Below are 19,440 nucleotides of genomic sequence, written 5' to 3'. Positions count from 1 at the left end.
CCCATGACCCCCAATATCACCCCCAGACCCCAAAGCGCCCCCAGACCCCAAAACCCCCTAATAAACCCCGTAATCCTCAGACCCCATAATCCCCAAACACCCCAATAACCCCTATAACCTTTGGCTCCATAACCCCAAATATCGCCCCACAACCCCTGACCCCGTAACCCCCATTAATCCCCCATTAATCCCCTATAACCCCATTAATCCCCCATAACTCCCAGGCCACATGACCCCCATAATCCTCTAACCCCATATCCCCCAGTAATGCACTGATAATCTCTCAATGATCCCCCAATATTACCCCAAAACCCTCAGTAATCCCTGCAATCCCCAGAGCCCATAACCCCCAATAATCCGCCATTAATGCCCCATTAACCCCTGACCCCATAACCCCCAATACCGCCCCAATAATCCCCCATAATTTCCAAACCCCATAACCCCTGTAATCCTCAAACTCCATAACCCCCAATAATTCCCCATTAATCCCCAGTATCGCCCCAAACCCCTCAGTAATCCCTACAACCCCCGACCCCATATCCCCAATAATCCCCCATTAATCCCCCATAACCCCCAGCCCCATCCCGGCCCTGCTGGGGGCGTGTCCCCGCAGAAGCCCCGCCCACTCCTGACTCCGCCCCTTTCCTTTCGTCCGCCCCGCTCCCACTTCCGGTGTCACGCGCAGAGTGGGCGTGGCTCCGCGTTCAGCCAATCAGCGCGCGAGGGGATGCTGCACGGACCAATGGGAACGCCAGAGCCGCCCAGACCCCAGAGCGCCCCAGAATAACCCCAAAAATAAACCATAAAAACCCCAAATGGCGCCCCCCGACCCCAAATCATCCCCTATAGACCCCAGTAACCCCCTATAGACTCCAATAATCCACTATAACCCCCAATAACCTCCTAGAGCCCCAAACAATCCCCAATAACTCTCTATAGACCCCAATAATCCCCTACAGACCCAAATCATCCCCTATAACCCGCCCCGACCCCAGAACGGCTCGGTTGTGGGCGTGGCCACACACAAGCCCCGCCCCGTAGCCCCGCCCCCGATCGACCTTTCCTCCCCACTTCCGGAATCACGCGCTGGTGGGCGTGGCTTCGTCCACTCACAGCCAATCAGCGCGCGGGGCGGTGCCGCAGGGACCAATAGCAGGGGTCAGGCGGCGTGTGGAGGCCGCTGGGGGCACTCGCCGCCCGAGAGACACCGGAGCCACCGGCGGGGCCACTCCAGGACCCCAAAGAACCCGCCCGGAACCCAAAAACCGCCCGCGGCCCCCACAACCCCCCGGACAGGCTCCGGAACGGCCCCGGCGGGGGCGTGGCCACTCATGGGCCCCGCCCCCTCCGCGCTCGCCCTTCCCTCTCCCACTTCCGGTCTCACGCGCGGGGTGGGCGTGGCCCTCTCCTCCCACCAGCCAATCTCCACGCGGGGGCGGTGCGGCGCGGCCCAATCCCGGCGCGGCGCGCGGCGATGACGCGAGCGAGCGCGACGCGCGGCGCGGCGGGGGCGGCATGTGGCGGCCGCTGGCCGCGCTCGCCGCCCGCGGGGCCACCGGAGCCACCGGCGGCGCCGGCAACAGCCCCGGGGCCTCCCGCGCCCCCGGGCCGCCCGCGCGGGGCCGCCCGCTGCTGCTGCTGCTGCCGCTGCTCGCCCGCCACTGCGGCTGCGGGAGGGCGCGGCGGGCCTGGCAGCGCGGCGGGCCCGGAGACACCGGCACTGCCACCGGCAGCGCCGCCGGGAGGGGCTCCGGCAGCGGCGGCTCCGGACGGGGCCGCTCGGGAGGGCCCCGGGGCCGCTGGGGCCTGGGCGGGCCCCGGTGCCTGATGGCCGCGGTCGGGACCGGAGCCTTCGTGTGGGAAGGACAGCGGATCGAGGAGGAGGAGCTGCGGCGGTGAGCGGGACAGCGGCGGGAAAAAACCGGGATAGCAGCGGGAAAATACCGGGATAACAGCGGGATAACACTGGGATGGCAGCGGGGTTATGGGGCCAGCAGGAACACCGGGAATGGGACACCCCTCAGCCCCGGGTTAGTGGGAATACCGGGAATGCCGGGGATAGCCGGTGTGGGGTACCGGGTACTGGGAGTGCTGGGCTGGCAGGGATACTGGGAATACTGGGAACGGGACAGCGGGTCAGCGGGGACACCAGGAATGGGACAGTGGGAATATGTAGGATACTGGGAACGCTGGGATACCAGGGATACTGGGATGGGGTAGTGGGGATACTGGTCATACTGGGAATACCAGGAATGGGATAGCAGGACAGCAGGGACACGGGAATGGGACACGGGGACACTGGGGGTATTGGGATTTGGACATTTGGGACACTGGGAATACGGGAATGAGGCAGCGGGACACCAGGAATACTGGGAATGGAACCCCAGAAATCCCAGTGATACTGGGAATGCTGGAAGTGGGACACTGGGGATACTGGGAACGGGGCAGTGGGACACTGGGAATGTTGGGGACACTGGGAATGGGACACAGGGACAGTGAGGACACTGGGAATGGGACAGAGGGGACGCCAGAGATGGGACACTGGGAATACTGGGAATGGGATACTGGGGACATTGGGAATGGCATGGAAGGGACACTGGGAATATGGGAATGGGACACTTGGGGACATTGGGGACACTGGGAATGGGAGTCTGGGGATAGGGCAGTGGGATACTGGGAACACTGGGGATAGTGGGAACACTGGAAATAATTAGGACACCAGGAGTGGGATAGAGGGGACACTGGGAATACAGGAATGGGATACAGCATGTACTGGGAATACTGGGAATGAGACAGTAGGGATGTTGGGGATACTGGGAATGGGATAGAGGGGATACTGGGAATGGGGGAGTGGGACACTGGGAATACTGGGGACACTGGGAGTGGGACACTGGGGACACCAGGACACTGGGAATACAGGAATGGGGCACTGGGAATACAGGAATGGGGCACTGGGAATACTGGGAATGGGACACTGAGGACACTGGGAATGGGGGTGTGGGAATACTGGGAATACTGGGGATGGGACACAGGGGCACTGAGGGTACCCGAGCTGGTTTTCCTATTCCAAAAATCAGGATTTTTCCATCCAGACCCGATAAAAAATTGGAATTTTCACTCCCACACACATTTAAAAACTGGGAATTTTGCCTCTCAGACACATAACAAACTGGGATTTTCACCTTCCAACCGCAGGAAAAATCAGAATTTTCCACTCCCGATCGTATAAACAATTGGGATTTTCACTCCTGGACCCATTGAAAAACTGGGAATTTTGCTCTCAGACACATGAAAAAATGGGAATTTTGCCTCCCAAACATATTAAAAGTCAGGACTTTTACGTCCCAGGCACATAAAAAATCAGAATTTTCACTTCCAACCATAAGAAAAATCAGGATTTTTCACTCCCTACTATATAAAAAATCAGAATTTCTTACTCCCAACTATATAAAAATTTGGAATTTTCATTCCCAACCATAAAAGAACTTGGTATTTTCACTTTTAGGCACGGAAAAAATAGGATTTTTCACTCCCAACCGTAGGAAAAAAAAATGTGATTTTTTTTACTCCCAGGCACATAAAAAAATCAGGATTTTCACTCCCAGACTCGTTTAAAAACTGGAAATTTTGCCTCCCAAACATATAAAAAATCAGGACTTTTATGTCCCCGGCACATAAAAAATCACAATTTTCACTCCCAACCATAAGAAAAAATAGGATTTTTCACTTCCAACCATATAAAAATTTGGAATTTTCACTCCCAATCATTAAAAAACTTGGGATTTTCACTTAGGCACAGAAAAAACTGGATTTTTCACTCCCAGACACATAAAATCAATATTTTCACTCCCAGACTTATTAAAAAAATCGGAATTTTCACTCCCAACCATATAAAAATTGTGAATTTCACTCCCAGGCACATTGAAAAAATTGGGATTTTCACTTTGAGGCACAGAAAAGATTGAAATTTTCATTCCGAACCATAACAAAAATGAGGATTTTTCACTCTGTGCTGTATAAAAAATGAGATTTTGGTTCCCAGTGCCATTAACCCCCTATTCCCCTCCCCAGGTCGGCGCAGGAGCTGCAGCAGCTGGAGGCGCCCGGGGAGCAGCGGGAGCAGCGCTGGGAGCTGGTGATGGAGCGGGAGCGGTTCCGCCTCTGGCGCCGGCCCATCCCCGGCTCTGCCCTCTACCAGTACCGGGGTACGGCCTGAGCTGCCCCAGTACACCCCAGTTCCCCCAGTACACCCCAATTCCCCCAATACACCCCAATTCCCCCAGATAACACCCCAATTCCCCCAGATAACACCCCAGTTCCCCCAATACACCCCAATTCCCCCAGATAACACCCCAATTCCCCCAGATAACACCCCAGTTCCCCCAGATAACACCCCAATTCCCCCAGTACACCCCAGTTCCCCCAGATAACACCCCAATTCCCCCAGATAACACCCCAGTTCCCCCAATACACCCCAATTCCCCCAGATAACACCCCAATTCCCCCAGATAACACCCCAGTTCCCCCAATACACCCCAATTCCCCCAGATACACCCCAATTCCCCCAATACACCCCAATTCCCCCAGATAACACCCCAATTCCCCCCGATAACACCCCAATTCCCCCAGTACACCCCAGTTCCCCCAGTACACCCCAATTCCCCCAGATAACACCCCAATTCCCCCCGATAACACCCCAATTCCCCCAATACACCCCAGTTCCCCCAATACACCCCAATTCCCCCAATACACCCCAATTCCCCCCGATAACACCCCAATTCCCCCAATACACTCCAGTTCCCCCAATACACCCCAGTTCCCCCACGTACACCCCAGTTCCCCCAATACACCCCAGTTCCCCCAGATACACCCCAGTTCCCCCAATACACCCCAATTCCCCCACGTGCACCCCAATTCCCCCAGATAACACCCCAATTCCCCCAATACACCCCAATTCCCCCAGATAACACCCCAATTCCCCCAATACACCCCAATTCCCCCAATACACCCCAATTCCCCCAGATAACACCCCAATTCCCCCAGATAACACCCCAATTCCCCCAGATACACCCAATTCCCCCCGATAACACCCCAATTCCCCCAGATACACCCAATTCCCCCCGATAACACCCCAGTTCCCCCACGTACACCCCAATTCCCCCAGATAACACCCCAATTCCCCCACGTACACCCCAATTCCCCCAATACACCCCAGTTCCCCCAGATAACACCCCAATTCCCCCAATACACCCCAATTCCCCCAGATAACACCCCAATTCCCCCAATACACCCCAATTCCCCCAATACACCCCAATTCCCCCAGATAACACCCCAATTCCCCCAATACACCCCAATTCCCCCAGATACACCCCAATTCCCCCAGATAACACCCCAATTCCCCCAGATAACACCCCAATTCCCCCAATACACCCCAATTCACCCACGTACACCCCAATTCCCCCAGATAACACCCCAGTTCCCCCACGTACACCCCAATTCCCCCACGTACACCCCAATTCCCCCAGATAACACCCCAATTCCCCCAATACACCCCAATTCCCCCAATACACCCCAATTCCCCCAATACACCCCAATTCCCCCAGATAACACCCCAGTTCCCCCACGTACACCCCAATTCCCCCAATACACCCCAATTCCCCCCGATAACACCCCAATTCCCCCCGATAACACCCCAATTTCCCCACGTACACCCCAATTCCCCCAGATAACACCGGGACTGCCCCCCAAACAACACCAGGATTGCGCCAATAACACCAGAATTCCCCCCCAAAAAACCACCTGAATTCCCCCCAAATAACACCAGGAATCCCCAAATACCACCAGAATTTCCCCAAAAAACTACCCGAATTCCCCCCCAAAAATATCGGAATTCCCCCAAAAACTACTGGAATTCCCCAAAAAACCACCAGAATTCCCCCAAAAAACCATCAGAATTTCCCCCCAAAAATACTGGAATTCTCCCAAAAACACCGGAATTCCCCCCAAAAACCATCAGAATTCTCCCAAAAAAACCCCACCAGAATTCCCCCCAAAAAACACCGGAATTCCCCCCAAACCACCAGAATTCCCCCCCAAAAAACACCAGAATTCCCCCAAAAAAACCCACCGGTATTCTTCCCAAAAAAACCACCGGAATTCCCCCCAAAAAAACACTGGAATTCCCCCCCAAAAAACAGGAATTCCCCAAAAAAAACGACCTGAATTGCCCCAAAAAGCCACCGGAATTCCCCCCCAAAAAAACACCCCCGGGACTGGGGAACGGCAGAAATCATGGGGTTAAATGAGAGGAAATGGGGGGGGTCTGAAAATAAAGGGATTGAAAAAAACAAACAAACAAAAAAATTCTGAAAAATTCTTCCCCCAAAAATGGGAAATTCTCAAAATTAAAAGGAAAAAAAAAAAAAAAAAAAAAGGAAAAAATGGGTGTTTTCAAAAAAAACAGGAGTTAAAAAAACCCAAAAAAATTCTTAAAAATGGGAAATTCCCAAAATAAAAAATGAAAAAGGAAATTCCAAAAAAAGGGAAATTTTTTAAAAAAAAAAAAGGGGGTGGGATTTTTTTTTTTTTAAAGTTGGAATTAAAAAATACCCACAGGAATTTCCAAAATGCCCCAAAAAATTGGAAACTCTCCAAAAAAGGGAAATTCCCTTCAAAAAAGATGAAAATTCCCAAAATTAAAAAAAAAAAAAAAAAAAAAGGAAATACCCGATAACACCCCAAAAAATAAAAAGGAATTCCCAAAATTCCCCCCCCCCAAAAAAAAAAAAAAATGGGGAATTCACACAATTCCTAAAACCAAAGGGAAATTCCCAGAAATCCTAAAAAAAAAAAAAAAAGGAAAATTCCCCAACCCTCCCTCCCCCTCAGAATTTCCTAAAAACGCCCAGGAATTTAAAACAAAGGAATGCTGAAAAGGGAATTTTTTTTTTAAAACACAACTGGCAATTTCCAAAAAAACAAAAAAGAATTTCCAAAGTAAATGGGAATTTAAAATAATTTAAAAAAATAAGTTTTTGTGGAAATTTTTGGGGGTTTTAGGGATTTGGAGGATTTTGGAGGATTTTTGATTTGTCACTTCATGGGATTTGGTGATTTTGAGGATTTTTTTTTTTATTTATTTCTGGGAATTTTGAGGATTTTTCCATTCCTGGGATTTGTTGATCTTCAGGATTTTGTGGATTTTTGGGATTTGAGGGATTAATGATTCCAGGAATTTGTGGAATTTTTTGCACTTTTGAATTTGTGGAATTTTTTGCTCCCTGGGATTCCTCAATTCCTGAGATTCTTTCATTCCCAGGATCTCTCAATTCCTGGGATTTATTTATGGGATTTTTTAAATTATTATTTTTTTTAATTTATTTATATAACAATATTTTTATTTAATTTTGTTTATTTTATTATTATTATTTATTTATTGGGATATTTGGGATCTGTCAGTTTCTGGGATTTGGGATTTGGGATTTTGGCATTTCCTGGGCTCCAGCAATTCCCAGGATTTGCCGATTTTTGGGATTTCTTTTTCCTGCAGTTTTCGGCTCCTACACAGACGTCACCCCCAGGCAATTCTTCAATGTCCAGGTGAGTGAAATTCCTGGGAATTCTGTGGGAACTTTTGGGAATTCTTGGAATTTTGGGGTGGGATTTGCCTCTTCCAGGAATCTTTGGGAATTTTGGGTGGAATCTGAGAGAAAACGGGAAAATTCCCATTTTTTAACCCATCCCGGGGAGCTCCAGCTGGAAATCTGGGAAAGTTCCTGATCCTGTTTCTGGAAATTCCGGATTTCCCTGGGGGGTTTTTAGGGATCAGGGTGGTGGAGAGGGATTTTTCTGGGGTTTTCCCTGGAATTCTGGGGGGTTTCCTGGTTTTCCCCATCCTGGTTTTTCCTGACCCTGATATTCCCCATCCCAAATTTTCCTGGAATTCTGGGGCTTTCCCAATTTTTCCAATCCTGGTTTTCCCGATCTCAGTTTTCCCTGGAATTCTGGGATTTCCCTGTCCCAGTTTTCTGTGGAATTCTGGGATGTTCCTGATCCTGGTTTTTCCCATCCTGGTGTTCCTCATTTTCCCTGAACTTCTGGGGTTCCTCGATCCTGAGTTTCCCTGGAATTCCAGGGGTTTTTCTGGGGTTCCCTATCCCTGTTTTTCTGGAATTCTGGGCTGTTCCTGGCATTCCCAATCCTGATTTTCCCTGGAATCTTGGGGTTTTACCAATGTTCCCCATCCCATGCCATCCCATCCCTGTTTCCTTGGAATCCTGAGTTTTCCCAATCCCAGTTTTCCCTGGAATTCTGGAATGTTCCCAATCCCGTTTTTCCTGGCATTCCAGAATGTTCCAATCCCATTTTTTCCCGGAATCCTGGGCTGTTCCCGGCATTCCCAATCCCATTTTTCCCCAGTATTCCTATCTGGACATGGAGTACCAGAAGAAGCATTCCCTGGAATCCCGGGCTGTTCCCAATCCCATTTTTCCCTGGAATCCCAGTCATTCCCATCCCTGTTTCCCCTGGAATTCTGGAATGTCCCAATCCCTGTTTTCTCTGGAATTCTGGAACGTTCTATCCCGATTTCCCCGTTCCCCCCAGCTGGACACGGAGTACAGGAAGAAGTGGGACTCGCTGGTGCTCAAACTGGACGTGGTGGAGCGAGACCCGGCCACGGGCTCCGAGGTCATCCACTGGGCCACGCAGTTCCCGGTGAGCCTTTGGGATTGGGGATTGGGGATCCGAGGGGATCCATCCACTGGGCCACGCAGTTCCCGGTGAGCCTTTGGGATTGGGGATTATGGGATTGAGGATTTGGGATCTGAGGGGATCCACTGGGCCACGCAGTTCCCGGTGAGCCTTTGGGATTGGGGATCCACTGGGCCACGCAGTTCCCGGTGAGCCTTTGGGATTGGGGATCCACTGGGCCACGCAGTTCCCGGTGAGCCTTTGGGATTGGGGATTGGGGATTGGGGATCCACTGGGCCACGCAGTTCCCGGTGAGCCTTTGGGATTGGGGATTGGGGATCCACTGGGCCACGCAGTTCCCGGTGAGGATTTGGGATTGGGGATCCACTGGGCCACACAGTTCCCGGTGAGCCTTTGGGATTTGGGATTGAGGATTTGGGATCCGAGGGGATCCATCCACTGGGCCACGCAGTTCCCGGTGAGCCTTTGGGATTGGGGATCCGAGGGGATCCATCCACTGGGCCACGCAGTTCCCGGTGAGCATTGGGGATTGGGGATTATGGGATTGAGGATTTGGGATCCGAGGGGATCCACTGGGCCACACAGTTCCCGGTGAGGATTTGGGATTTGGGATTGAGGATTTGGGATCCGAGGAGATCCATCCACTGGGCCACACAGTTCCCGGTGAGGATTTGGGATTGGGGATTGGGGATCCACTGGGCCACACAGTTCCCGGTGAGGATTTGGGATTGGGGATTGGGGATCCACTGGGCCACACAGTTCCCGGTGAGGATTTGGGATTGAGGATTTGGGATCCGAGGGGATCCACTGGGTCACGCAGTTCCCAGTGAGGATTTGGGATTGGGGATTTGGGATTGGGGATCCACTGGGTCATACAGGTCCCAGTGAGCCCTGATGGAATTTGGGATTGGGGATTATGGGATTTGGGAATTTGGTATTTGGGATCTGGGATGATCCGTCCACTGGGTCACACAGTTCCCAGTGAGGATTTGGGAATTCGGGATTTGGGATTGGGAATAAACATTCCTGGGATGATTTGGGATCTGGGATTGGAATTTGATATCAGAGTTTGGGATCTGGGATTGGGACTGGGGCTGGTCCTGTTCCCTGGGATCCCCTTTGGGATTGGGATCAGGGGTTGGGATCTGGGATCACAATCAGGGATTGGAATTGGCATCAGGGGTGAGGCTCAGTGTTTGGGGTCAGTATTTAGGATCATTGTTCCCGTTGCAGTACCCCATGTACTCCCGGGATTACACTGGGATCAGGGTCAGTGTTTGGGGTCAGGGTCAGTGTTTGGGGTCAGGGTCAGTGTTTGGGGTCAGTGTTTGGGGTCAGGGTCAGTGTTTGGGGTCAGTGTTTGGGGTCAGTGTTTGGGGTCAGGGTCAGTGTTTGGGGTCAGGGGTCAGTGTTTGGGGTCAGTGTTTGGGGTCAGGGTTTGGGATCACTGTTTGGGGTCAGTATTTAGGATCATTGTTCCCATTGTTGCAGTACCCCATGTACTCCCGGGACTACGTTGGGGTCAGGGTCAGTGTTTGGGGTCAGGGTTTGGGGTCAGGGGTCAGGGTTTGGGGTCAGGGGTCAGGGTTTGGGGTCAGTATTTAGGATCACTGTTCCCATTGTTGCAGTACCCCATGTACTCCCGGGACTACATTGGGGTCAGGGTCAGTGTTTGGGGTCAGGGTCAGTGTTTGGGGTCAGGGGTCAGTGTTTGGGGTCAGGGTCAGTGTTTGGGGTCACTGTTTGGGGTCAGTATTTAGGATCATTGTTCCCGTTGCAGTACCCCATGTACTCCCGGGATTACACTGGGATCAGGGTCAGTGTTTGGGGTCAGGGTCAGTGTTTGGGGTCAGGGTTTGGGGTCAGTATTTAGGATCATTGTTCCCATTGTTGCAGTACCCCATGTACTCCCGGGACTACGTTTACGTCCGGCGCTACACCGTGGACAGTGACCGGAACCTGATGGTGCTCATGTCCCGGTGGGTGTTCCCAAATACCCCTGGGATTCCCAAAACCCCACAGAATCCCCAAAACATCTCCCTGGAATTCCCCAGAAAGCCCCCCTGGAGTTCCCAAAAGAAAAAAAACAAACCTGGAATTTCCCTAAAAATTCTACCAAATTCCTCCAAAATCTCCCTGGAATTCCTGCAAAAACCCCACAGAATTCCTCAAAAATCTCCCAAGGAATTCCCAAAAATGCCCCCCCGCCATGGAATCCCCAAAAAACCCCCATGGAATTCCTGAAAAAACCCAGTGGAATTTCCAGAATCTCCATAGAATTCCCCCCTGAAAAAAGCCCTGGAATTCCCCAAAAACCTCCCTTGAAATTCCCAAAAAATGCCCTCCAGAATTCCCAAAAATGCCCCCATGGAATTCCCAACGTTCCCAACCCCAAAACTCCACTAGAATTCCAGAAATTCCCACCCCAAAAACCTCAAAATCCCAACAATTCCCATCATTTTTCGGGGAGAATTTTTCTTTATTTTCCCCTTTCCCCACCCCAAATTCCCTTTGGGATCCTGATTTTGGGGACCCTGTTTTGGGATGCTGATTTTTGGGGTTTTGATTTTTGAGGCTTCGATTTTCAGGATCCTGATTTTGGGATCATTCCTGGATTCCCTTTGGGATGTTGATTTTGGGATGCTGATTTTTGGGATCCTGATCTTAAGGTCATCCCATTCCCAAATTCCCTTTGGAACCCTGATTTTTGGGATTTTTATTTTGAGACGCTGATTTTGGGATCATCCTCAGAGTCCTGATTTTGATTTTGGGATTTTGATTTTGGGGTCCTGATTTTTGGGACCCTGATTTTGGGATCATTCCCTAGTTCCCTTTGGGATGCTGATATTTGGGATAATTCCATTCCCAAATTCCCTTTTGGATCCTGATTTTGAGATTTTGATTTTTGGGATCCTGATTTTGAGATTATTCCTGGATTCCCTTTGGGATCCTGATTTGGTATCCTGATTTTTGGAATCCTGATTTTGGAATCATTCTCGGGTTCCTAATTTAGGGATCCTGATTTTTGGAATTTTGATTTTGGGATTTCCATTTTTGGGATCCTGATTTTGGGATTTCTGTTTTTGGGATCATTCCCCAATTCCCTTTGGGACCCTGATTTTGGGGATTTTGATTTCGGGATCCTGATTTTGGGGTTTTTATTTTGGGGATTCTTATTTTGGGGGTTTTATTTTGGGGTGCTGATTTTGGGATTTTATTTTGGGGGTTTTATTTTGGGGTTTTGATTTTGGGGTTTTATTTTGGGGTTTTATTTTGTGATGCCGATCCTGGTCTCACTGTCCCCAGGGCGGTGGAGCACCCCGGCATCCCCGAGGACCCCGAGTACGTTCGGGTTCGCAGCTACGAGTCCCACATGGTGATCCGGCCCCACCGCAGCTTCGACGAGGTGGGAAAACCCCAAAATCCCCAAAATCCTGAAACTGGGGGAGGTTCTGGAGGTGGGACTGGGAAAAGGGGGTGGAAAACCAAAAAATTGGGGGAAAAAAATTAAAATTTGGGGGGAAAATGCCCAAAAAATGGAGGAAAACCCTCCAAAGATGGGAAAATCCCAAAAAACCTGGGAATTTTCTTGGGATTTGGGGAGTTTGGGGGAGTTTCCAGAGGTGGGATTGGGGAAAAGGGATGGAAAACTCCAAAATTGGGGAAAAAATTCCTTTTTCCAGAATGGCTTCAATGACCTGCTGAGTTTTGGGGGGATTTTGAGGAAAATTTTGGGGAATTTTTGGGGGAATTTGGGATCTGGGGGTGGCTCCTGGGGCAATTCCCACTGGGAATTTTGGGGAATTCATGAGAATTATTGGGAGTTTTGGAAATTCTGGTGTTTTCCAGAACGACTTTGATGACCTGCTGGATTCTGGGGGAATTGTTGGGAATTTGGGGAATTTCTGTGTGTTCCAGAAGGGCTTTGATGAACTGCTGGATTTAGGGGGAATTTTGGGGGAATTGTTGAGAATTTGGGGGGAATTTTTTGGGAATTGTCTGGATTTTTTGGTGTTTTCCAGAATGGCTTTGATTACCTGCTGGATTTTGGGGCAGTTTTTGGGGATTGTTAGGGAATTGTTGGGAATTTTGAGAGAATTTCTGTGAATTTCTCCATGTTCCCCAAAACGGCTTTGATTACCTGCTGAGTTTGGGGGGAATTTTTTGGGAATTTTCAGGAATTTTGGAGGAATTGTTGGGAATTTTTGGGAATTCTGGTGTCTTCCAGAACAGCTTCGATTACCTGCTGGATTTTGGGTGAATTTGGGGGGATTTTGGGGCGTTTTTTTTGGAATTTTGGTGATTTCTGTGTTTTCCAGAACAGCTTTGATTACCTGCTGGACTTTTGGGGAATTTTGGGGGAATTTTTTTTGGAATTTGGGGCATTTCTGTATTTTCAGAAGGGCTTTGATTGCCTGCTGAATTCTTGGTGAATTTTTGGGGGGAAATCCAGGAATTTCTGTGTGTTCCAGAAGGGCTTTGATTCCTGCTGGATTTAGGGTGAATTTGGGGGGATTTTTGGGGATATTTCAGGAATTTCTGTGTGTTCCAGAACGGCTTTGATTACCTGCTGACCTACAGCGACAACCCGCAGACGGTGTTCCCGCGGTACTGCCTCAGCTGGATGGTGTCCAGCGGTGAGAGTCGCCCCAAACCGCCCCAAATCACACAAAATCACCCCAAAATCACCCCAAATCACACAAAATCACCCCAAAATCACCCCAAATCACACAAAATTACCCCAAAATCCAACAAAATTAGCCCAAAATCACCCCGAAATCCAACAAAATTACTCCAAAATTAATCAAAATTGCACCAAAATTACAAAAATCAGCCCCGAATTGCCCAAATTCTCCTAAAATCCCCCCAAATTACCCTAAATTACCCCCAAATCCCCAAAATTACCCAAAAATTAACCAAAAATCCACCAAATACCCCAAAATTACTGCAAAATTACCTCCCAAATTACCCCAAAATTACCCCAAAATCACCCCAAATTCAGCAAAATTACCCAAAATTGCCCCAAAATAGCCCAAATCCCCCCAAATTACCCCAAAATCACCCCAAAATTGCCCCAAATTCAGCAAAACTACCCCAAAATTAACACAAAATTGCCCCAGTTACCCCAAATCCCCCAAAATGAACCCAAAATTACCCCCAAACCCAACAAAATTCCCCCATAATTACCCAAAATTACACCAAAATTCCAAAAATCACCCCAAAATCACCCAAATTCCCCTAAAATCCCCACAAAATCCCCCCAAATTACCCCTGAATTAACCAAAATTATCCCCAAATTAACAAAAAATCCACCAAATACCCCAAAATTACTGCAAAACTACCTCCAAAATCCCCTCAAATTCCCACAAAATTAACCCAAAATTCAACAGTCACCCCAAAATTGCCCCAAATTCAGCAAAACTACCCCAAAATTAACACAAAATTACCCAAAAATAGCCCAAATCCCAAAAAATTACCGCAAGTTACCCCAAATCCCACAAAATTAATCTAAAATTACTCCCAAATCCAACAAAATTAACCCAAATTTACACCAAAATTACAAAAATCACCCCAGAATCACCCCCAAATTCTCCTAAAATTCCCACAAAATCCCCTAGAATTATGCCCCAATTAACCTGAAATTACCCAAAATTACCCCAGTTACCCCAAATCCCCCAAACTGAACCCAAAATTACCCCCAGACCCAACAAAATTCCCCCAAATTGCTGCAGAATTACCCAAATTCCCCAAAATTACCCCCAAATACCCCGAAATGATTCCAAAATTGACACAAAATTGCACCAAAATGACACAAATCACCCCAAAATCGCCCCAAATTCAACAAAATTATCCCAAATCCCCCCCAATTTCCCCCAATCCCCGGGAGAACAAAAAAAGGGGGGGTTGGGGGGGGTTAGGGAATTTTGGGGGGTTGGTGGAATTTTTAGGGTTTTGGGGTTTTTGGTTTCGTTGTGGTTTTTTTGTTTTTTGGGGTTTTTTTTGGGAGGACTTGGGGGAAATTGCCTGATTTTTTTTAATTATTTTTTGGAATTTGGGGGGGTTGGGGGGATTTTGAAGATTTTAAGAGGATTTTTGGGGAGTTTTCTGCAGATTTCGGGGAGTTTGGAGGTTTTGGGGGGATTTTTAGGGAAATTTGGGCGATTTTTAGGAACTTGGGGGATTTTGGGGGGAACTTCTGCAGAATTTTGGGTGGATTTGGGGGGAATTTTGCGGAATTTTGGTTGTTCTGGGGGATTTTTAGGGATTTTGGGGGGTTTTGTGGGATTTGGGGTCGATTTTAAGGATTTTTTTTCGATTTTAGGGGAATTTTTCCGGATTTTTGGGAATTTGAGGGGCATTTTTTGGGACTTGGGCTCCTTTTTGAAAATCTTGTTCACTTTGTGGGGATTTTTTTTGATTTGGGAGAATTTTTTCTCCTTTTTTGAGGAATTTTCCTTCTGGAGTGGGGAGAGGGAGGAAAAACTGGGAGGGGAAAAAGAAAATTTCAGAAGGAAAGAGAAAATCAGGAGGGAAAAATCAGGAAAAAAGGAACAAAATTGGGGGGAAAAGAAAAAATGGGAAGGGGAAAATTGGAAAAAAAATGGAAAATTGGGAAGGGAAAAGGGGAAAAATGGAGGGAAAGGAGGGAAAATAGAGAGGAAAAGGGGGAAAGGGAAAGAAAAGGAAAAATTGGGAAAAATTGAGGGGGAAGGGGAAAAATGGGAAAAAATGAGAAGGAAAATTGGGGAGAAAAGGGAAAAATTGGGCTGGGAAAGATGGAAAAATTGGGGAGAAATCAGAAAAATGGGGAAAAAAGGGAAAAAATGACGGGAAAAATAGGAAAAAATCGGGGGGGAAAAGGGGGAAAAAAAGAAGGAAAAATTGGGGAAAAAAGGAAAAAAATTGGGGAAAAAATGGGAAGAAATCAGAGGGAAAAGATGGGAAAAATCGTAGAAAAAAGGAAAAAAATCTGGGGAAAAGGGGAAAAAAATCCAGAAAAAAGGGAAAAAATTGGGGAGAAAGCTGCTCAGGAGTGAGGAATCCTTTCCCAAGAATGCCAGAGCTCCTGGAGAAGCTGCACTTGAGAAAATGGGAAAGGGGGGGGAAATCAGGAAAAAAGGGAAAAATTGGGGAAAAAAGTGAGAAAAATCAGGGGGGAAAAAAAGGAAAAAAATTGGGAAAAAAGGGGGAAAAATCTGGAAAAAGGGGGGAAATCAGGGAAAAAAACTGTACGAAACAAGGGAAACAATCAGGGGAAAAAAAAGGGAAAAATCAGGAAAAAAGGGAAAAGTGCTCAGGAGTGAGGAATCCTTCCCCAGGGATGCCAAAATTCCTGGAGAAGCTGCACTCAGGAAATTGGGAAAGGGTGGGGGGAAAATCAGGAAAAGAGAGAAAAAATTGGGGGAAAAAAGTGGGAAAAATCAGGGGGGAAAACCAGGAAAAAGTTGGGGAAAAAAGGAAAAAAAAAATCAGAGGAAAAAAAAGGGGAAAAAATCAGGGTAAAAAAAAGGAAAAAATGGGGGAAAAAGGAAAAATCCGTGAAAAAAAAAAAGGAAGAAAATCGGGAGAAAAAGGGGGGAAAATTGGGGAAAAAAAGGAAAAAATTGGGGGAGAAAAAGGAAAAAATCAGGGGAAAAAGGGGGAAAATGGTGGGGAAAAAGGAAAAGCTGCTGAGGAGTGAGAACTCATCCCCAGGGATGCCGGAGCTCCTGGAGAAGCTGCACTTGGGAAAATGGGAAACAGGGGAGGGAGAGAATCAGGGAAATAGAAGGGAAAAAATCAGGGAAAAAAGGGTGGAAATATCTGGGGAAAAATCCAGAAAAAAGGGGGAAAATCAGGAGGAAAAGAAAAAAAAATGGGGAAAAAAAGGAAAAAATGACGGAAAAAAAGGAAAAAGATCGGGGGGAAAAAGGGGGGAAAAAAGAAGGAAAAATTGGGGGAAAAAAGGAAAAAATCAGGGAAAAAATGGGAAGAAATCAGGGAAAAAATGGGAAGAAATCAGGGGAAAAAAGGGGAAAAATCAGAGAAAAAAAGGAAAAAAAATCGGAGAAAAAAGGGAAAAAATTGGGGAGAAAGCTGCTGAGGAGTGAGGAATCCTTTCCCAGGGATGCCGGAGCGCCTGGAGAAGCTGCACTCGGGAAAATGGGAAACAGGGGAGGGAAAGAATCATGGAAATAGAAGGGAAAAAATTGGGGGAAAATGGGGGGAAAATCAGGGGGAAAATCCAGAAAAAACGGGGGGAAATCAGGGAAAAATCGGGAAAAAATTGGGGAAAAAAGGGAAAAAATCAGGCAAAAAGAGAACAGTGCTGAGGAGTGAGGAATCCCTCCCCAGGCATGCCCGAGTTCCTGGAGAAGCTGCACTCGGCCGCGCTCAAGGCCAAGAAAATGGAGCTGGAGGTGCGGGATTACCTGAGCCCCCCCAAGGGCCCCGAGCCCCGCGGAGCCGCGCGCCTCGAGTACGCCTGACCTCGGGAAATCGGGAATACACCGGGAATAAACCCGGGAAAACACCAGGATAACCCCGGAATAAACCCGGGAAAACACCGGGATAACCCCGGGGATAAACCGGGATAACCCCGGAATAAACCGGGATAACCCCGGAATAAACTGGGACAGCAGCAGGAAAAATCCCGGGAAAAAACGCCGGGAAAAAAACTGAGAAAACAACAGGAAAAACACCAGGAAAAACAAGCCGGGAATGGCCCCAAGACCAGCGGGAATAAACTGGGGGAAAGTCGGGGAAAATCCTGGGGGAAAAGAGGAAAACGTGCCAAGAATAAACTGGGAAAACAGGAGGAAAAATCCTGGGAAAATAAACCCCAAAACACTGGGAATAAACTGGGAAAAGTCTGGGAATAAACTGGGAGAACAGAGGGAAAAAAAGGGGGGAAAATACCCCAGAAACAGCAGGAAAAAAAAACCGGGAATTGCCCCGGAAACAACAGAAATTAACTGGGAAAACTGCGGGGAAAATCCTGGGAAAAAAACCCAAAACCACTGGGAATAAACTGGGAGAACAGCGGGGAAAAAAACCCTGGGAATCGCCCTGGAAATAATGGGAATTAAGTGGGAGAAGAGTGGGAAAAATCCCGGGGAAAAAACCCAGGAATTGCCCCCAAAACAACGGGAATAAACTGGGAAAACAGCAGGAAATATCCTGGGGAAAAAAAAAATAAACCACCCACCGGGAATAAACTGGGAAAAACCTGTGAATAAACTGGGAGAACTGGGGAAAATCCCCCCCATAAATTCCCAGGAAAAACCCTGGGAATTGTCCCACAAACCCTGGGGGGAAAAATGAGAAAACACCAGGAAAATCCTGGGGAAAAAACACCCCAGAAACAGCAGGAAAAACCCCGGGAATAAACTGGGGAAAATCCCCTGGGGAAAGAACGGGAATAAACTGGGAGAAGAGCAGGAAAAATCCCCCAAAAAACATCAGGATTTGCCCCCAAAAAAACAACGGGAATAAAGTGGGAAAATCTTGGAGGGGGAAAAAACACCAAGAAATTGTCCCGGAAATAATGAGAATAAACTGGGAAAACACCAGGAAAAAATTTAAAAAAAAAAAAAAAAAAAAAAAAAAAAAAAAAAAAAAAAAAAACACAGCGGGAATAAACTGGGGAAAAATCCCCAAAACACCAGGAATAAATTGGGGAAAACCCGGGAAAAATCCCCCCAAAACAAGCGGGAATAAACTGGGGAAAAACCCCAGGAATTGCTCCAAACCCGCCAGGAATAAACCCGGGGGGAAAAAAGGGAATTTTCCCAAAAGCACCGGGAATAAACAGGGAAATCCCAGGAATAAAGTGGGAATGAAACCCCGGGCCGGGACCTGGATCCATCCCCAGTCCCAGCCAGGAATGGGATTTTTCCATCATTTCCTTGTCCCAACGAGGAAAAAAAATTGGGAATAAAAACTGGGAAAATCCTGGGAATAAAATCCGGATCCATCCCCAATTCCCAGTCCCACTCCCAGCAGGAAAAAAACGAGAAATTCCCATTTTTTATCCACTTCTTTATGCTCAGCCTTGGAGTTTTTTGGGATTGGGGCCAGAATTCCCAGATTTGGGATCAGAATTCCTGGAATTTGGGTTGGAATTCCCAAATTTGGGGCTGAAATTCCTGGATCGAGGTCAGAATTCCCAGGATTTGGGGCCGGAATTCCAGAATTTGGGTCAGAATTCCTGGGACTGGGATCCAAATTCCCAAGATTAGGGTTGGAATTTGGGGGATTTAGGTTTGAATTCTTGGATTCGGGTCAGAATTTCCAGGATTTGGGTTGGAATTTTTGGAATTGGGTTGGAATTCCCAGGATTTTGGCCCAGAATTCCAGGATTGGGGTCAGAATTCCCAGATTTGAGTTGGAATTTTCCGGATTTGTGTTTGTATCTTTGGGATTTGGGTCGAAATTCCCAGGATTGAGGCTGGAATTTCTGCAACTGGGGTTGGAATTCCCGGTTTGGGTCAGAATTTTTGGGATTTGCATCAGAATTCCCGGGACTGGAGTCGAAATTCCCAAGATAGGGTTGGAATTTTTAGGATTTAGGTTTGAATTTTTGGGATTTGGGTCAGAATTCCCAGGATTTCACGACAGAATTCCCAGGTTCAGGTCAGAATTCCCAGGACTGGGCTGGAAATTCCCAAGATTTTTTGGGATTTGGCTCAGAATTCCCAGGATTTTGGCCCGGAATTCCAGGATTGGGGGCAGAATTCCCGGGACTGG

The 19,440-nt window shown here is 48.0% G+C and overlaps 1 protein-coding gene across 1 annotated transcript; it reads left to right on the top strand.

Moving 5' to 3' along the window:
• The first annotated feature begins 1,722 nt into the window (after positions 1 to 1,722).
• On the top strand, positions 1,723 to 17,891 carry STARD7 (StAR related lipid transfer domain containing 7). Its single transcript, XM_083880451.1, has 8 exons — positions 1,723 to 1,895; positions 4,072 to 4,205; positions 7,550 to 7,599; positions 8,605 to 8,715; positions 10,609 to 10,691; positions 12,019 to 12,118; positions 13,265 to 13,349; positions 17,047 to 17,891. Exons 1-8 carry the CDS (start codon positions 1,828 to 1,830, stop codon positions 17,178 to 17,180), a joined length of 765 nt encoding a protein of 254 aa, XP_083736577.1. The 5' UTR covers positions 1,723 to 1,827; the 3' UTR covers positions 17,181 to 17,891.
• Positions 17,892 to 19,440: the final 1,549 nt, after the last annotated feature.

This window comes from Zosterops lateralis (assembly GCF_965231275.1).
Source record: "Zosterops lateralis genome assembly, chromosome: 30".
Taxonomy (NCBI): domain Eukaryota; kingdom Metazoa; phylum Chordata; class Aves; order Passeriformes; family Zosteropidae; genus Zosterops; species Zosterops lateralis.
The sequence above is the reverse complement of the archived record's forward strand: the minus strand, read 5'-3'. Positions and strand labels throughout refer to the sequence as shown.

Excerpts from the sequence above, each read along its gene's own strand:
- STARD7 (XM_083880451.1), top strand. The coding sequence starts at position 1,828 with ATGGCCGCGGTCGGGACCGGAGCCTTCGTGTGGGAAGGACAGCGGATC. Across the intron at positions 4,206-7,549 it reads TGCCCTCTACCAGTACCGGG|TTTTCGGCTCCTACACAGAC; the intron begins GTACGGCCTGAG and ends TTTTTCCTGCAG. Across the intron at positions 7,600-8,604 it reads GGCAATTCTTCAATGTCCAG|CTGGACACGGAGTACAGGAA; the intron begins GTGAGTGAAATT and ends CGTTCCCCCCAG.